Here is an 18,071-nt window from a genome sequence, read left to right on the forward strand (position 1 = left end):
GAAGAATATGAGTAGTGAGCACCATAGGAGTTGGGTTTCTGGCAACATGAATGAGGAAGGTTTAAGGATAATAACAACTCCATTTCTGGAGTGCTAGTTTTGTGCCAGACATGCACAGTACTAAGCAATTTGGTAAAATTGACTCATTAAATCTCTAAAACAGCCTTACGAGGTAAGTACAGTACTGTTATAATTCCCATTTCCTAGATGATAAAAGTAAGACTCAGAGAAGTTAGGTCATTTGCCTGAAATTATACAGCTAAGCTAATAAATAACAGAGCTGAGATTCAAATCTAGGCTGTTTCTGAGCTCCCACCTGTAACCACTAGGATATTCTTTCTTAAGATACCCTTGGCACAATTCCTGGGCTTATGGTTCCTCAACTCATGCTTTTGTCTCCCACTTTCAAAATTTCCTTGTCATTTCAAAGACAAAAAAAAAATTAGGTATAATCGTGCTTCTGAAAGGTATTATTTCACCCACAGGAATCTGATCGATGAAAACCTAGGTTTGTTAAGAGACCAACATGTGCTCTCCTGCCAGTCCCAAAATCCTATACAGGAATCCCCAGTTCCTCCGGCTAGCTTTTCTGCAGCTTCATCACCAGCAACAGAATGGTGTGTTCTGTGATGTCCTTCTGCAGGCAGAAGGTAAGAGACTAGTAGGGACTCAATTGAAAACTCACCACAGACTAAGATAAATGACTTCAGGGCCAAGCAGTGAAGGAGAAAACCAGGAAAGTGTGTAATTATTGCCTTTGAGTACTGTAAGCTATTTGGTAAAGAGCTGTTTCTAGGACAGGTACATTTTTCAATGAGTGAAAGTGAGATTATGTTCCTTCTCTTAAAAAATGAAACTAATTATAAAGTTTTGTAAGCATAGAAATTCGGTAAAACATGGATACACCGTAGTGGGATGGTTGTGAACATTGAGTTAACATACGTAAAGCACTTAGAACAGTATTTTTAATGTACTAAGCACAATGTAAGTATTAGATACTTACTTAAATGATACTATTACATATTTTCCTTTTTTCTTGTCTTCAAATTGATGGCTTTTATTGTTTTGTTGTTAAACCTAAAAACATATAGCTTATTTCCACCCCTTCCCTTTACACTTGAAATGTTAAATCAGCTTGGGGTAGAGCCTGGTATAGTGTAAAAGGCCTAAGACTAGGAGTCTGAGTTTAAGTCCTAGTTTTGTTACTAACAGTAACAAATGAGCAAGTAACTTCACCTCTTTCCAGTTCACTTTCTTCGTTTATCAAAAAGGATTATGACAGCCAACACTGTGTAACACTCTCCAGTTTGCAGAGTACATATAGCACAGTTTAGTGTCTCATTTGATTCTCATTTGATTCACAGCCTTGTGAGATGTGGAACGTTACATGGTTCCAGCAGTACAGATGAGTGAATTGAGGCCTAGAGAGTTAAGTGACTTGTCTATTGGTTCTCTTAGGAAGTGCAGAGTTGGGATGCATTCCTTAATTCAAAATAAACATAAAAAGTATCAACTGCCTGGTGTATGCTAATGTACTTTACTAGCATGGCATATAGTGTATATGAAGATAAGTCCATCCTCGTAAGGAAACCATGTAAAGGGGAGACGTTCAAATAACCAGTGCATCCAGATAACTGGGCAGTATAATAAATAACATCGGGGTAAGTATAAGCTGATACAGGAGCACAAAAGAGGAGCATCCTTCACAGACTTGAGTAGGTTGGGGGATGGGTGTTAGGGACAATTTCTTGGAGGAAATAACCCCATAGGGGGCTTCCCCGGTGGCGCAGTGGTTAAGAATCTGCCTGCCAATGTAGGGGACACGGGTTCGAGCCCTGGTCTGGGAAGATCCCACATGCTGTGGAGCAACTAGGCCCGTGCGCCACAACTACTGAGCCTGTGCTCTAGAGCCCGCAAGCCACAACTACTGAGCCCACGTGCCACAACTACTGAAGCCCATACGCCTAGAGCCCAGTGACTTCACGAGAAGTCACTGCAATGAGAAGCCCGCGCACCACAACGAAGAGTAGCCCCCGCTCACCACAACTAGAGAAAAGCCCACGCGCAGCAACGAAGACCCAATGCAGCCAAAAAATAAATTAAAAAAAAAATCAACTGTTAAAAATAAATAAATAGGGCTTCCCTGGTGGCGCAGTGGTTGAGAGTCCGCCTGCCGATGCAGGGGACGTGGGTTCGTGCCCCGGTCTGGGAGGATCCCGCATGCCGCGGGGCGGCTGGGCCCGTGAGCCATGGCCGCTGGGCCTGCGCGTCTGGAGCCTGTGCTCCGCAACGGCAGAGGCCACAGCGGTGAGAGGCCCGCGTACCGCAAAAAAAAAAAAAAAAAAAAAAAAAAAAAAAAAAAAAAAAAAAAATAAATAAATAAATAACCCCATAGGTGAGTTGTGAAGGACACATAGAAGTAGGAGGAAATGGGGTAAGATTTTCCCAGGCAGAGAAAACAGCATGTACAGAAATGTACACATGTGACCAGGGATTTGTGAGTGGTTCATTATGGCTAGAGCACAGGCTATAAGTGTATTGATCAGAGGTGTGGCTAGAGAGATCAGCAGGTCTGAAGTGTTATACCAAGGAAGTTGGTCTATATCCTCAGAACACTGGGAAATGTATTTAAAGGTTTCAAGAAGGTCCTAACTGCTTTAGAAACAGCACTCGGGCTGCAATGAGAAGAATTATTAGATTGTTATTGAGCCCAGATAGGAGGCTATTTTGGAATTCAGGAGAGAGGGAATGGTGGCCTGAACTAAGGCACTGAGAATAGAAAGAAATATATAGTTTATGAGCTATTCAAGAGAATTTACAAAACTTGCTGCAGTTAAGAGCATAGACTGTAGCCCTGGGTTCACATCTTGTCCCTGCTCCTTAACTGTAATTGTGGGCATGTTACTTCACTATGCCACAGTTTACTCATCTGTAATGACAGCTACCCCACATGGTTGCAGTGAAGATTAAATGAATTAATGCTGCTAAAATCCTTAGATGCCTGGCACATAATAAGGACTCAAGAAGTATTAGCTTTTTAAAAAAACTTAATGTTTGACTAGATGCAGTGGGTAAGAGAAAAGAATCAAATATGACTTCTGGTTTTCAGGCCTGGGCAGTTGGATGAATGTGCTATCTTATTTTGAAGTAAAAATTGGGAAGTTTTGGAGTGTGGGGAATGATGAGTTCACTTTCTAGAAAGGTTGCATTGGAGGTACTTGTGGGACCTCCATGTAGTCATGCAGGCTACGGCATGCTTAATATCTCAGAAAAGATACCTGGGCAGATGTAGGATCTGGGAGTCATCAGCAAGCCTTTGGTAACTGAAGCCATTGGAGACGGAAATTGCCCATGAAGTGCCCATAAAATGAGAAGGTTGTTCAGGACAGTGGATACCAGGCAGTGGAGAGAGCTCAGGAGAGAACTGAGCCCTGATCATCCACATCCAGAGCTCATGATCTTTCTGTTGGACCACAAGCAGCTTCTATACAAAGTTTTAAACTCTTGTGTGAGTCGAAAACATTTACTCAGCAAGTATTTGATCCCCTACTTTGTGTCAAGCACTGGCTATATACTTCAGTGAGCAAGACAGACACGGTCTGTGTCCTCACAGAGCTTACAGTTTAGTGAAGGAGATGGACAATTACAGTGCAGATAGCTGAATGCTATGATAGCTACAGAGCCCCTAACCCAGATGGGGTAGGGTGGGGGAAGGCTTTCTGAAAGCCTAAAGTAGGTAAAAACTGAGTTAGCTAGGTAATGGCAGAATGTTCCAGGCAGGCAGAAGAAATAAATGTATCCTTCTACTTCAACTTCTGTGGAGGGAAACTGAGAAAAGAGGCAGCACATTTAGGTAGTAATGTCTGTGCTTAACCCGTGAACATGCCAGTCGGCATGAGACAGATAACTCTAGTGTTTGGGTTTCCCTCCAGGTGAGGCAGTCCCCGCCCATCGCTGCCTCCTTTCGGCCTGCAGCCCCTTCTTCACAGAGCGCCTGGAGCGGGAGAGGCCAGCTCAGGGTCGGAAGGTGGTGCTCGAGCTGGGGGGCCTGAAGATCAGGACACTTAGGAAGCTGGTGGACTTCCTGTACACCTCAGAGATGGAAGTATCTCGAGAAGAAGCCCAGGATGTGCTTTCTGCTGCCCGTCAGCTCCGTGTATCTGAGCTAGAATCCCTTCATCTAGAGGGTGGGAAGTTGGTGAAGGCCCCTCAGGGTCGAAGACTGAACAGGGAGTGCCTACAACCTCCAAGTGCTGCTCCCATCTCTGCCAGGGTGGTGGCATCCATCCGCTGCCCTCGAACTCCACTGCCTATTACCCAGACTCCCTGTCCTCTTGGGGCAGTGAGATTGAAGTCCTCGGGGAAGGAGAAGGGGCCCCAGGAGAACAACCGACAGAACACGGAGAACTTGTCGGGCACTCTTCTGCTCAAGAGGAAGGCCAGAGCCTGCCCAACTCCACAAGAAAAAAGCTCTTCACCATCAAGCCACAGTCAGGGACCTAAAGAGAACAAAAGTTACCCTGCCCTTGGTCCTACAGCACTTTCCCCACCCAGCTTGCACCCCTCTGTGGACGAGCGACTATTGCCCAGGAAGATCAGGCTGAGCCGCTCAAAGCTGTCTCCTGATGTCTGTACGTCCAAGCCTGCCAGCCGTTCAAGTGGGCCCAGCTCAGTACCCCCATCCCCTGGCCGGCGTCTTTGGCGGCAGAAGAGTATAAATAAAGAAGCACCAGAGGACAAGCAGAAAACAGGGCGAACTAGTCCTCTACAGAGCACCCCAAGCCAATCTGGTCCTGGAAAGTCGGGTGGGAACAAGAAGCAGAGCCCTGAAGTCAGGGCACCTAACTCACACTCTGCAGAGGGGCAGGTTGGCAGAGTGAAACTTCGTAAGATTGTCAACGGGACCTGCTGGGAGGTAGTTAAAGAGCCTCCCCTCAAAAACTCTCAAGATAGCCCTCAGGTCCCAGAACCTGAAGACTCGGAAGAGCCTCCAGGGAGCCCTCAGATCCCAGAACCTGAAGACTCGGAAGAGCCTCCAGGGACTCAACCGTCCTCAGTTAAGGAGCAGGAAATGACATCTGCTAGAACAGAGCTGTGTGAGGACTCCCCCATGCACTCTAGGCTACAAGACATTCTGCTCTCTGCTAGCTACTCCCCAGACAACCCAGGGGTGAAGTCCGAGTTTGGGTCCAGTCCAGAGCTGATAGGGAAGGAACCGGGATTGGATATTGACTGCAGAGAGCCCTATGCATTTGACACAGCCCTGCTCAGGCAGCCGTGCGAGGCTGAGGAGTACCGGATCACGAGTGCTGCTGCCACCAGTGAGCTGGAGGAAATCCTGGACTTCATGCTCTGTGGCTCAGACATCGAGCCACCCATAGGGTCTCTGGAGAGTCCCTGGGCTGAGGGCTGTAGGACCCCTAGTTATCACCTGACAGAAACAGGAAAGAACTGGATTGAAGGGGAAGAATGGTGTTTGCCAGACGTGGAGCTCTGGCCCAGGGAAATCACAGGATTGGAAAAGGAACCCGCTGGTGAGAACAAAGGGCCAGCTGAGCCTTCTATCCCCCTTGTCATGCCCTCTGAGGTGAGTGAAGGGGACGTGCTTTCAGTGGGAGGCTCTTGGACTCCAGACCTGGAAATTCCCAGCTCCCAGCCACTGGATGGTCAGAGATTCAAACTTCTCCACATCAACTCCCTTGACCCTCCCCAAAGGTCCTATGGGGACCTCTCACCTCCCTGTTCAAACTGGGTGGAGACTGGGCTGGAAGTGTCCCTAACTAGGGATGAAGTATTATACCCTGCTCCAGAGGCAAGCGAGGGATTTGGCAGCTCTGAGTTGTTGGATCCACTTCCTGCTAGCCCTGAAGAAGAAGAGATTGATGTGGTGGACTCGATGTCAGAGGGGATTGTGCCCGTGAGTATTCCCTCCGTATGGCCCGACCCTTCCTCAGAGTCAGAAACAGAGGTGGACATACTAACGTAGTGAAGTGGGGAGGGCAGGTTAGAGGGACTGGGAGGGTGGGAAATGTTGGTTAACAGAAGGTACACGGGCGGGCTAGCACATGCCCTGTCCTCTTAGCACAAGAGGCAGATAAACCCCCAGCTCTCCTTCCCTCCCCAGGCTTTTGGAGGCAGGCAAAAATCGTTCCATGAGTAGAAAATTATGAACTTGAACCATCTTACCTCTTTATAATCTATTTTGCAGTTAGTGACAACAAGTGAAACAATAAACTGTGTGTCACAACTCTAGTGGGTCAGAGGTAACAGCCAAAGCCAGGTCTCCCAGGTCAAGAGGCATCTAATAACTGATTCAGGAAGAGCTGAGAAAGACCAGCCCCCTGTGGTGGGGGTTCTGTGGGAGAGAAAATGTTCCAGAAGGAGGTGTGAAACAATGCTGAGATGGAACACTTAAGTGGGTGGGAGCGACAGGATATTGTCTAGTACCTAATGTGCGTGGCTTAGTCACTGCCAGTATGGTTAGTCTAGCCAGAACCTCCACAGGGGCCAGGAAGATGTACTTCTATCATCACTTCGGAGAAGTGAGTTGAAAAAGATACAGTTGCTTTTTCAAAAAGAAATTATTTAGTTTTTCCCCATAGTTTTTACAAGTATTTCACATGCTCTAACAGGGACCATAGGAGTTCCAAGTTAATTGGTGACCTTAGGCTATGAAAAACACAAGGGGGACCAATCCCGTAAGGCTGGCTTAGGGCATCCCTTACCATAAGATTAAGTTTTACTTCATTACTCATAGATTATATCAAACTCAAATACTTTTGATTTTTATTAAACCAATCCAAGAACTTTTCAGTGCCTTTACTAGAGGATTGCCTCACAACTGAACCACCGTTTCTGGAGGAGAAGAAACCACAGCTTCAGGCACATGACTGAAGTTTGGCCATGTCCCGTCATAAATGCTCCAACATCACCAGGGACAGAGGCTGTGAAAATGAGAGTGGGAAAAAAGTTAGAGAAGGGCTCCAGGCAATCATAGAGCCAGCCCTCCTCCCTTGAACACACAAACCCAGGAAAGCTCAAGGACTGCATCCTCCCCCCCACATCTCACTCAACGTATCAAGTGCCTGACAACATGCCAAAGCACTCTATGAAGCACTAGGGATAAAGACAAGCTCAAATCCTGTGACCTGGAGTGAGAGTACTACAATGCAGGGTTATTACATGGGGTGGTAACAGAAACAGCGTACCAGTAACAAGCAAGACAAGAGAGCAGGAGTAGGCATACCTGAAGTTACACAAAGGTTTGATCAGGAAAGGGGAGAATCATAACTCTTCCAATAAATAAGGGAATCCCCAATACATAAGTGGGATTTACAGGAAAATGAGTTTTTTAAAAAAACAAATATATAAAACTGGTCCACACCCCAAGGGCAACAATTAACTGCATCCTCTAAGGACACGATTTGCATTTTTATAATCATTTACATTACCATCGGTATTCCACGACTTAGCTCAAAGACAATGAAATGAAACATGGAGTTAGCAAAGGGCACACTGGATAGAAATCATTTTTTGCGGATTTCAGTTTTTCCCACCAGTTAAGGGGAAGAGGTATTCCCACTAGAGGAAATCCTGAGAGCAGAAAAGAGTTATGAAAATGTAGGTCCTGTGTGAAATAAGGGGTTTAACAGCAAGTGCTGCTCCGCCAATAGCCACACCAAGATCAGTCCACTCTCCCCCGTTTCCCATTTCCAACCTCAGCGTGAGGACGTCTGCCCAAACCTCCCTACGAAAGGTACTTCTTCAGCTCCTTCACCACCTCTTGAGGCTCAGGGAACTTGAGTTTGCGTGGGGGCCCCTTCTTAATCCCAGTCCAGAGCTCCGTACCTGGGAAAAGTCCACGTGAAGCGAAATTACTTTGGAAGTCACCAGCAAGTCCCCGAAATCATCAGATGGCGGCGGTTTGAGACCCGCGCTTCCTCGCCTCGGATCCATGCCCCCCAACGCCCCGCCCCGGGCCCTCACTCACTGCTGCCGTCGGGTCGCAGCAGTGTCACCTCGAAGCTGCCCCTCCGGGGCTTGGTAGGGTTCACCTTCACTGGAAGCTCCGGGGCCTCCAGGCGCAGCGCCTGGCTCAGGGCCGCGGCGTTGCGCCCGTAGACGCGTCAGCTCATGCTAAGGAGAGATGGGGGAGGTCAGAGACTGGGACCCTTGGTCTGCGGCGCCCTTGCCCGCCCCCCATTACTCCCCAGACCCCCTCACCAATGCTCGATAACGACGCTCGCCTCCTCCACTCCCTTCTGGCTGCTAGCCGGCTTCTCCCGCTTCTCGGCCGCTGCGGCCAGCGCCGCCTCGGCCTTCCGCTTCCTCCCGCGGGAAGCCATGGCGCCTGGAGCCCGGCTGGGAACCGAGCCGACCTGGGGCGGGAATAGGGTGGAGACGCGGCCACCAAGGAGAGGCCAGCCAAGCTCCAAGATCCAAACCGCAACCCACTCGACTCTCCAAACAAAACCTCTCTTAAACTGCAGAAAGCGTGGCGCTGGGCGCCCACGTGGCCTGGGGGCGGGGCCTTCGGGCAGAGCCACTCTGCACGCAGAGACGGGGGAGGTAGGCTCCAGACCGAACCACCAGTGCTTGTTGGGGGGAGGCGGCAGCTCTGACAACGAGCCGGGCTTCACACAGGCTTTTCTGTAACCGCGCGACCAGCTAAATGGTGTGCATCACGATCCCTACCCAAAACCTCCTTCCGGGGACCCGCGGACCAATCCCAAACCAAGACAACTTAACTCTAGGGTTAGGGAATCTAAACCTTCTCCAGCTCTCAGCAATCGTGGGGACCGATGTACAGCATTTGGTGAAACTGATCAGGATGCCCTTTGAAATTAAGATGGACAACGCCTCTGCAGTTGTCTGGCTTTTCTAATACATGAATAACACACAAAGGCGCAATCAAAAGTAAGTCCCAGTCTCTTTATTATGGAAAACCATTAACTGGGTGTGGGGAGGACTAGGAGGGTGAGTGAGACCCTGCCCAGGGGCTTTCTCCTCCAGGGCCCACCACACAAAGGAAGTCTCAAACTTCTATTCCCCTTCCTCCCAATCTCCATAAAACAGGGAGATTATTCAATACTATCTTCAATGAGAAAACTCTGTGGTTAAAGGTTTCTCCTTGGGACCAGTGACAAGCTTATACTTTTTAAATATAGGCCACAGACCAAGTCAAAACGGCTTAAAGAAGCAAGAGTCTTGAGGGAAAAATCTTAGCACTAACTCTGCATCTTGGCCTGTTATGTTAGGGTTTAATCTAAACAGGCTGTGTATATCCACTATGAGGAATAATGAAACCAGAGTGTGATGGAGATGTGTGGGCAGCACACAGCAGTTGACACACTGGCCCAAGCTTGGAAGGAAAGCATTTCCCCCTCCACCATGTAAGATCTTTCCCTCCTTCCAGTGAAATAGCAGACCACAGCAGTAGAGGCCTTCCTGGAGGATACCTGTCATTTCCCTGGATGCCTCTTAAAAGTCAGAAGCAATATCCTGCCCCTCCTAGGCAGAGCCAAACAGGGAAAACATAAAAAAAAACGGCCAAAGCCTCAGGCAACGCTTGTGGCTACAGAAAAGGCAGGGCCTCAGAGGTGCCTGGGATCGACAGGAGAGGAAGTGCTGAAGGCAGGGATCCTATTTGTCCTTCTTGCTCTCCTCATCTGGCACTGCAGTGGGCACTGGGGCCACAGGGTGCTCCTCGGGGATATTATCTCCAGCCTTTGATAGCTTCTTGGCCCGTTGATATAGCTCATTCAAGTTGAATTCTCGGATCACATTCTCCTGCGCAAGAGAGGTGCACACATCAGGGTTCAGGTTGGAAGGGGGTGTTATGTCTGGGAAGTAAGTACAGTTGACCCTTAAACAAAGGTGTGGGGTTAGGGGCGCCAACTCTTCTTGCAGTCAAAAATCTACCTATAACTTATAGTCAGCCTTCCGTATCCACAGTTCCTCTGAATCTGTGGTTCCACACGTGCGGCGGCTTCAACCAACCTCATGGATCGTGTAGTGCTGTAGTTACTTTTTTTTTTTTTAAATAAATTTATTTATTTATTTATTTATTTTGGCTGCGTTGGGTCTTTGTTGCTGCGCGCGGGCTTTCTCTGGTTGTGGCAAACGGGGGTTACTCTTCGTTGCGGTGCATGGGCTTCTCGTTGCAGTGGCTTCTCTTGTTGCAGAGCACGGGCTCTAGGCGCACGGGCTTCAGTAGTTGCAGCACCTGGGCTCAGTAGTTGTGGCTCACGGGCTCTAGAGCGCAGGCTCAGTAGTTGTGGCGCACGGGCTTAGTTGCTCCGCGGCATATGGGATCTTCCTGGACCAGGGCTCGAACCCGTGTCCCCTGCATTGGCAGGCAGATTCTTAACCACTGCGCCACCAGGGAAGCCCTGTAGTTACTATTGAAAAATGTCCACATAAGCGGACCCACACAGTTCTAACCCATTTGTTCAAGGGTCAATTGTATTTAGACACAGTCTAGGAAAGGAGGAAGCAAAGGACAGGAATCTACTCTAACCCAGCTGTCCTTTTGTGGGTACCTGGAAAAGTCAACTAATATTTACATATTATGTGCCAGTCACTGTGCCAAGAATTATGGTTATATTATTTAATGTAACCTGCAAAACAAAACCTGTGAGCCAAGCGCTACCATCTCCAATGTACTGCCAAGGAAAAAGACTATAGGTACAAGAGCCATTGAGACTAAATCTCAACAAATAATTGTTGCCCAGTACTAGCATGTCTGGCACATGATAGAAACAGTATAAATCTGCTAAGTGAATTCATGAATGAGGTCTAATAACTAGTCCACACTCTCAAAGCTTATGGGCAAGTAGCAGAACTAGGAATTAAACCCAGGTTAGGCTCTAAAACTTACCTACTGTTCCACACCCTCCTCCAAAACTTGCCCACTCTTTCATATACCTCAGAGAAAGTCCAAGAGACAGCTCGTCCTTTTTTGTCAATCTGTGGCCGCCGCATGACCTCCTTTCCCCCTTGGAATAGGATCAGGGTGGGGAGCTGCTTGGTGAGGGGTGACATGCTCACTTTGTACCTACAGGGCCCAGAAGGTACTCTGTAAATGCATCTGTGTATATCACTCTGAATGATCCCCTGCCCAGGCCCTCACGTACCGTGTACTAACATCAGTGTAGCGTCCAACGTCCACCTTCCCAAAATTTAGCCCTGTACAGTTGTACCTGAGAAGAATATATTTAACATGGTGAAAGAAGACAGAATGAATCAATGAAGGAGAAGTACAGATATTTGGGGGTGGGGGTGGGAGTGCCTTTGGTTGCAGTATGCAAAAATCAAGGCCAAAAACAATGAGAGGGAAGGTATAATTTCTGCCATCCCTCCCTTTGTCCTACTCACTTGAGGGAGAGGTCAGCGTAGATAGGAGCAAATGACTGGCAGTCATTAGACCAATTGGCAAAGAACTCCACGATCCAAGTGACCCTCTTGTCCTGCTCCAGCTCTTCCTGTCACACACACAGAACAAACAGTGAACCGGATTACACAGGCTCCTGGAAAGATTCAGACTTTAGCACCTAATTCCTCATCCTGGCTTCCCTATACCTCTCCTCTAGATCCCACAGTGAACGAGTGCCCTTGACTTCCATTCTGAAGCACTGTTGTTCCTCCTAGTGAGTAGAGAGCACAACTACAAAATCACCCACAAGGGACCCAAGAAACAGAGGGAGAAAGAGTACTCACATCAATGGTTTTATCATTGAAGTACTTGATGTACTCAGGGCCCATATACAATGGGGGTTTGCATGTCATCAGGAACACTAAACACAGAAAAAAGTTGTCACAGGAAACATATAAGGCCTTGGGCAGGGGATTTACTTTCAAAGCAACTCAAAGATTTCAAGCACCAAAGAGTGCATTTTGTGGACATACACAGACACATTCCCTTCCTCTTAAAATCTCTGTAGATTCTTATCATCTGAGGCTCACACATAATTAATTAGGTATAAGATATGGCAGAAGGTTGTGGAGAACCTAGTTTGGGGATGGAATTTGGTTCCCACAACCAAGTCTTGCGGTCTCCTTACCTATGCAGAGTGTGAGATAAAGCAGGCCCACGCGAATATCCAGGCGGAAGAAAAGAATTGCATTGGCCACTTTACTAAACATGAAGATGTTGCCGATATGTTGCTCCACGGTGACTGAAACACAGAGATGTCACAGGTCAGGCTGGGCTGCATGCTCCTATGACCTATTATTTGCCCCTCTTCCTGGAGTACTTTGAAATGGGAGAGGGGGAGGAGGATAAAAGTCCAAGATTGGGCTTCCCTGGTGGCGCAGTGGTTGAGAGTCCGCCTGCCGATGCAGGGGACGCGGGTTCGTGCCCCGGTCCGGGAAGATCCACATGCCGCGGAGCGGCTGGGCCCGTGAGCCATGGCCGCTGAGCCTGCGCGTCCGGAGCCTGTGCTCCGCAATGGGAGAGGCCACAACAGTGAGAGGCCCGCGTACCGCAAAAAAAAAAAAAAAAAAAAAAGTCCAAGATCAAATTCAGCCTTGGCACGGAATGAGGGACAAGTTCACCAAATAACGCCCCTCTCATAACATGGATGAAAGCACCTCAGAGGTCACTAGTCCTAATCTTGAGAGACAGAGAAGCAGGCTACACTTACTGGATCTGCGGTTCTTCATCATTACAATGGCACTGAGGAACATCAGGATCTCTACTTCTCTCTGGAACAGAATCAGAGGGACAGGAATGCCATGAACAGAAATGATTTGGGTGAGCAAGGGAGCCAAATATGTAATAAAAACCAACAGAGATCCACACTGGGAATGGTAACCATAGAGAAATAACTGGAGTCAGCTAAGGTGTAGCGGGGAAAACACCAGTCAGAAGATCTAGATTCCAGTTCTATCCCTGCCACAAACTGGCTGGTGCCCTTCAGCAAAGCACTTAACCTCTGAGCTTCGGTTTCTTTGACTGAATATTTCAAAATGGGGCTGTGAGGATTAAATAAGATGAGTATGAAAGAGTTATATTAAGTATATGGTATAAAACTGTAGATATTACAATCAACTCAGTGTGACCCTGGTAAAATAAAACTTTTCCAGGTAAACTTTCTCAGTAATATTCCATTAATACAACATATGGTTATTCCATTTGTTTTCATTTAAGTTAAACCATTCCTCTCCACCTAATATTCATAGTGATAACCCATGCACCTTTAATATAATTTGAGAGCTGAAGGAGGCCTTTCAAAGCTCTCGAAGATCATTTTCAGGGCTTCCCTGGTGGTGCAGTGGTTGGGAGTCTGCCTGCAGACGCGGGGGACACGGGTTTGTGCCCCAGTCCGGGAAGATCCCACATGCCGTGGAGCGGCTGGGCCCGTGAGCCATGGCCGCTGGGCCTGCGCGTCCGGAGGCTGTGCTCCGCAACGGGAGAAGCCACAACAGTGAGAGGCCCGCGTACCGCAAAAAAAAAAAAGAAAAAAAAAATATCGTTTTCAGTACCCTTGGCTTACTGTTCTTTCTCACCTTCTAGAACGTAAGCTCCGTGTGAATGAGTGAGACAGACGATAAACATGACATAATTTCAAAGAGTAAAGACTGCAATGAAGAGTAACAAGGACTTTGTGAGAGAAAGTACAGGGGGAGGGTCTGAGGCTTTCCATACCTTTCTGTTTATAATACAGGGATCCAAATCTTTACTTCAGACAGAACCAATTAACTGCGATTTACAGCTAGCAATCGGGGACTTAGGTTTTTAGCCTCAATCTCCAACAGAAAGCAACTGACTGGATTTAGAAATGAACATGTAAAGTGTGGGGTAGGGAATGTGACAGACCTTACTAAATATTACATCCGAGTAGAAATTAGTAAGAGTTTTCAAGAATGAAGCTGGGGCCTCCCTGGTGGCGCAGTGGTTGAGAGTCCGCCTGCCGATGCAGGGGATACGGGTTCGTGCCCCGGTCTGGGAGGATCCCATATGCCGCGGAGCGGCTGGGCCCGTGAGCCATGGCCGCTCAGTCTGCGCGTCCGGAGCCTGTGCTCCGCAGCGGGAGAGACCGCAACAGTGAGAGGCCCACGTACCGCAAAAAAAAAAAAAAAAAAAAAAAAAAAAAAAAAAGAATGAAGCTGGATTAGAATTGGCACTTATAATTATGGAAAGATGAATTTAAAAAGGGAAGTATGGCCAATCAGGAGACCAGAGATAGGACTAAAAGGAATATACTCTAAAGATAGAGAATGGGTCTGCGGTAAAGACTGGCCATGTATACTCCAAACCTTATTTCCTTTTTCTCCTGGGCATACTGCAGGTAGACTCCCTCCTTGCATCTAGGGAGAACTGTGTGACTAGTACTCCTAAATGGAATGTGAATGGAAGTGATGTGCCATCTGTGCCCAGGTGGTTAAGAAAGGGTATGTATGCCCTTGCAGTCCAGCTTTCTTTCTTCATCTGCTGGCTTGATGATGCTGGAAGGATCTTAAGGCCATCAGTTGAAGACAGCATGAGACAGGGTTCCAGAATAACTATATAAACCTGAGCCCCCTTGGTTGTTCACTTGTTTATTCATTGTTTTCAAGCTTTTTATCAAGGAAATTTTCAAACATATACAAAAGCAGAGAGGATACTGAGGGTAGCCAAATATGCTACCCCAAAATATGCCACTTTGACATAAGGATTATTTTGAGTCTAAAGGCAATTCAGAAGTAGAAGAAAGAAAAGCTCCGTGCCCTCTACCTATTTGTCGAAAGGTAGGACACAAATTCTCAAAGGTGTCCCTCCAACCTCTACCAAGAACAAAACTAATCAGGGGAGATAACTTTAGACCCTATCAGCCTGGAGACAGCACCAGAGGAATCTACATAACAAACTAGCCCTTATCTACCTTTAGTTTACCTTTCCAGTTTTCTGCTCTTGCAAGCCTAAAACTCTTGCCTTCATCCTGTCATTTCTCCACAAACTTATTGTTCTTTGTTGAAGATGCCATATAAGCTGGAAGCCACCTCTTTGAGTTACTGATTTTTCCCTGGGTATCGCCCTTGTATACAAGTTATACATGTTAATAAACTTGTTTGTATTTTAATTGTCTTTAAAATTTTTTTTTTTCCTCTCACTGTCGCGGCCTCCCCCGTTGTGGAGCACAGGCTCCAGACGCTCAGGCTCAGTGGCCATGGCTCATGGGCCCAGCTGCTCCACGGCATGTGGGATCCTCCCGGACCGGGGCATGAACCTGCGCCCCCTGCATCGGCAGGCGGACTCCCAACCACTGCGCCACCAGGGAAGCCCTAATTGTCTTTAATCTGTCTTTTATTAGGGGGTCTCAGGCAAGACCTCAGAAGGGTAAAGGGAAAATTCTTTTCTGACCCCTACAATACCTTAATAAACCCCTATTACTCAGCTTCAATAGTAATATTTTGCCAATATGGTTCAATTTCATCTATGCTACCCATTTCTTTTGCTGGAGAAACTTAAAGCAAATTCCAACTACATCATTTCACCTGTAAATACTTCAGTATGTATTGCTTACGGATAAAAACTTTTTTTTAAAATTTTTATTCATTTATTTATTTATTTTTGGCTGCATTGGGTCTTCATTGCTGCACATGCGCTTTCTCTAGTTGCAGCAAGTGAGGGCCACTCTTCATTGCGGTGCGTGGGCTTTTCATTGCGGTGGCTTCTCTTGTTGTGGAGCACAGGCTCTAGGTGCGCGGGCTTCAGTAGTTGTGGCATGCGGGCTTCAGCAGTTGTGGCATGTGGGCTCAGTAGTTGTGGTTCACGGGCTTAGCTGCTCCACGGCATGTGGGATCTTCCCGGACCAGGGATTGAACCCATGTCCCCTGCACTGGCTCGTGGATTCTTAACCACTGCGCCACCAAGTTAAGTCCCAAGAACTTTTTTAAAACAAACCAAAATACCATCATCATACCTAACAAAATTAACAATAATTACTTATTGCTATCTAATACCTGGCCCTTATTCAAATTCAAAGAACAAAGTATTAGATTTTGTACAACTTTGTACAGTCGTTTGTTCAAATCAGGAACAAGCAAGCAAGAACCACAAATTGCATTTGGCCAATGTGTTTCTTTGGTCTTCTTTAATCTCTAAAGGATACCTGCTCTTCCTTTTTATCCCAGGCTATTTATCTGTTGAAGACCTTGAGTCATTTGCACCGTCAACTTTCTGACTTTCTTGGATTTGGCTGCTTGCATACTCATGGTGTGTGTTCTGAGGATGATGATCCTCTACTTCCCATATTTCTTGTAAAATGGTAATGAAATCTAGAGATGTGAATACAATGAAATCCAAATCTTTTGCCAAAAATACATCATAGGAGGTACTAGGTACTCCCTACTGAATCACTTCAGAGGACATAGCAACCTTTCATTTGATGGCTTTAGATGATCATTGTCTAGATTTATTATTTCATTAGAGAATGCTACATGACTTTTAAATGCTATCACTCCTGTATTAGCTCAAATTTTTCTATATCAATTATTTGGTTACTCTGACAGTATGTAAAGGAAAAGCAAAATACTTGATTCTTTCTTTTTATTTAATAAAACAGAAATAAACTTTTATTCTGTTAAGCCACTGAAATTTTTAAGTTTACCCGTTATTGCTAACATTATTTACCTTATATTCTAACTTCCAAATCACCAAAGTAAATCAGCAAAACACAGATTTTCCAGGAAAACAAACACTGGCCATAAACCCTACATAGTTTAAAAACAAAAAACATAACAGAGTAATATGAAAAAATAAAACCTTACAGTATTTTGCACATAATTAAGACAAGAGTATACAGAGAAATTTATTGTATAAAAGGTCCCTCCTTTTATTAAAATCTTTATTACTATCCACTTATATGTTTGAGTCTCATTTTGGTTAAAGTGGTATAGATAAAAATAGAATCTTTTGAAGTAGCATGGCTACATTTGAGCTAATTAATAACACTGGGAAAGGACAGAGGAAATATTAAAAAGTAAACAAGGGATGGAGAATAAAAGTAAGGAAGGGGGGTTCTGTTAAAGGTCAAGACTCATTTTGGGGCCTTGAAAAAAGGACAAAAACTCAGGTGATCCTCCTTTCTCAGAATACAGATGCGTCTACACAGCAGAGGTCAGAGAGCTTCAACTTATTCTTCTGAGTGGTCCCTCCACTCCAGCTCAGGGAATACTGCAAGAGGCTTGGGATAGATTTCTCTGCAATGTATTTTTTACAATTCCATTTCAATAGTCCTAACAATTTTATTCATTTTTACATCCCCAGGATGCAGCACAGTGCCTAGCATTAACAGTCCTCACTCAGTAATTGTTAACTGAATTAAGCAATGGCTGACAGAGCGTGCTGGCACCATGGCCGAAGAGTGGTTTCAAGTCCTAGTCACTCACTAGTTGTGTGACCTTGGACAAGTCGCCTAACCACGCCTAGATCAATTTCTTCATCAATAAAACGAGAATACTACTTGCCTTGTTTAACTCACTGGTTCCTCAAAAGGCTTTACATAATGAGCAGCACTGGAAAACAGTGTACTTGCCTAGTTTGGGTAGGTCTGTTGTCGACTATGAACTGTGAAATGGAAAGGAGCTTGGACTCAAAAGGCAGAAGACTTAGGCTGTTGTGCAGGCTAACCGGATGTTTTCCCATCCTAAACAAGAGGTTTAGGCTCGATGACGATCCACGCCCTACACTCCTAATAGTCTGTTAAGTCCGCTAGAGGCTCGGAACCTCAGATGTTCTCAAAAAGGTAAACCTCGGGGCTCCCGGATGCAATCACAGGGGCAGGGGCAGGGACAGTCAAGGCCGCGGGGTCCTAAGGCGGGGGTCGCTCACCCAGTCAAAGTCACACGGGTTACCGTCTTCGCGTTGCGTAGGGAGACTGTGGCAGACAGGGGGCAGCTTCCTCACGAGTAGAAAGGCAGCAGAGAGCAGGGCTGACAGAAGGTAGTAAGGTCGGGCCAGCCATCGTGAAAGTCGCGGCACCGAAAACACTAGAGCAATTAAAGGTGCCAGGACCGCCATCTTTCCGGCCCTTGGGGCGCCGACCGCTCTTCGGCGTCCGTAGGTCTGGTCCCGCCTCTCCCACCAT

At 46.6% G+C, this 18,071-nt stretch overlaps 3 protein-coding genes across 8 annotated transcripts; 1 reads left to right on the forward strand and 2 right to left on the reverse strand.

Moving 5' to 3' along the window:
- Positions 1-526: 526 nt before the first annotated feature.
- Positions 527-5,986, forward strand: BTBD18 (BTB domain containing 18; the record flags this gene model as incomplete). Its single annotated transcript, XM_079709579.1, has 2 exons — positions 527-650; positions 3,933-5,986. The coding sequence occupies 2 exons, from the start codon at positions 527-529 to the stop codon at positions 5,984-5,986; spliced, it is 2,178 nt and encodes a 725-aa protein (XP_079565705.1).
- A 772-nt stretch (positions 5,987-6,758) lies between these two features.
- SELENOH (selenoprotein H) lies at positions 6,759-8,493 on the reverse strand. 2 transcript variants are annotated; one of them, XM_079708779.1, is made up of 4 exons: positions 8,224-8,490; positions 7,991-8,136; positions 7,718-7,848; positions 6,759-6,944 (listed from the first exon to the last, which is right to left on the reverse strand). In XM_079708779.1, exons 1-3 carry the CDS (start codon positions 8,343-8,345, stop codon positions 7,748-7,750), a joined length of 369 nt encoding a protein of 122 aa, XP_079564905.1. In that variant the 5' UTR covers positions 8,346-8,490; the 3' UTR covers positions 6,759-6,944; positions 7,718-7,747. The 2 variants fall into 2 exon arrangements, with proteins under 2 accessions (XP_079564905.1, XP_079564904.1); XM_079708778.1 differs by lacking the exon at positions 7,718-7,848 and having other exon boundaries at positions 8,224-8,493.
- A 1,149-nt stretch (positions 8,494-9,642) lies between these two features.
- TMX2 (thioredoxin related transmembrane protein 2) lies at positions 9,643-18,019 on the reverse strand (the record flags this gene model as incomplete). Of its 5 annotated transcripts, none has more annotated exons than XM_079707621.1 (8): positions 9,643-9,789; positions 10,927-11,056; positions 11,136-11,201; positions 11,377-11,483; positions 11,719-11,795; positions 12,063-12,176; positions 12,645-12,705; positions 17,816-18,019. In XM_079707621.1, 8 exons carry the CDS (start codon positions 18,002-18,004, stop codon positions 9,643-9,645), a joined length of 891 nt encoding a protein of 296 aa, XP_079563747.1. The 5 variants fall into 5 exon arrangements, with proteins under 5 accessions (XP_079563747.1, XP_079563751.1, XP_079563748.1 ...); XM_079707625.1 differs by having other exon boundaries at positions 10,927-11,077; XM_079707622.1 differs by having other exon boundaries at positions 12,645-12,801; positions 17,816-18,004.
- Between the last annotated feature and the right edge of the window lie 52 nt (positions 18,020-18,071).

The sequence above is a fragment of the Hyperoodon ampullatus genome (assembly GCF_949752795.1).
Source record: "Hyperoodon ampullatus genome assembly, chromosome: 7".
In the NCBI taxonomy this organism is placed as follows: domain Eukaryota; kingdom Metazoa; phylum Chordata; class Mammalia; order Artiodactyla; family Ziphiidae; genus Hyperoodon; species Hyperoodon ampullatus.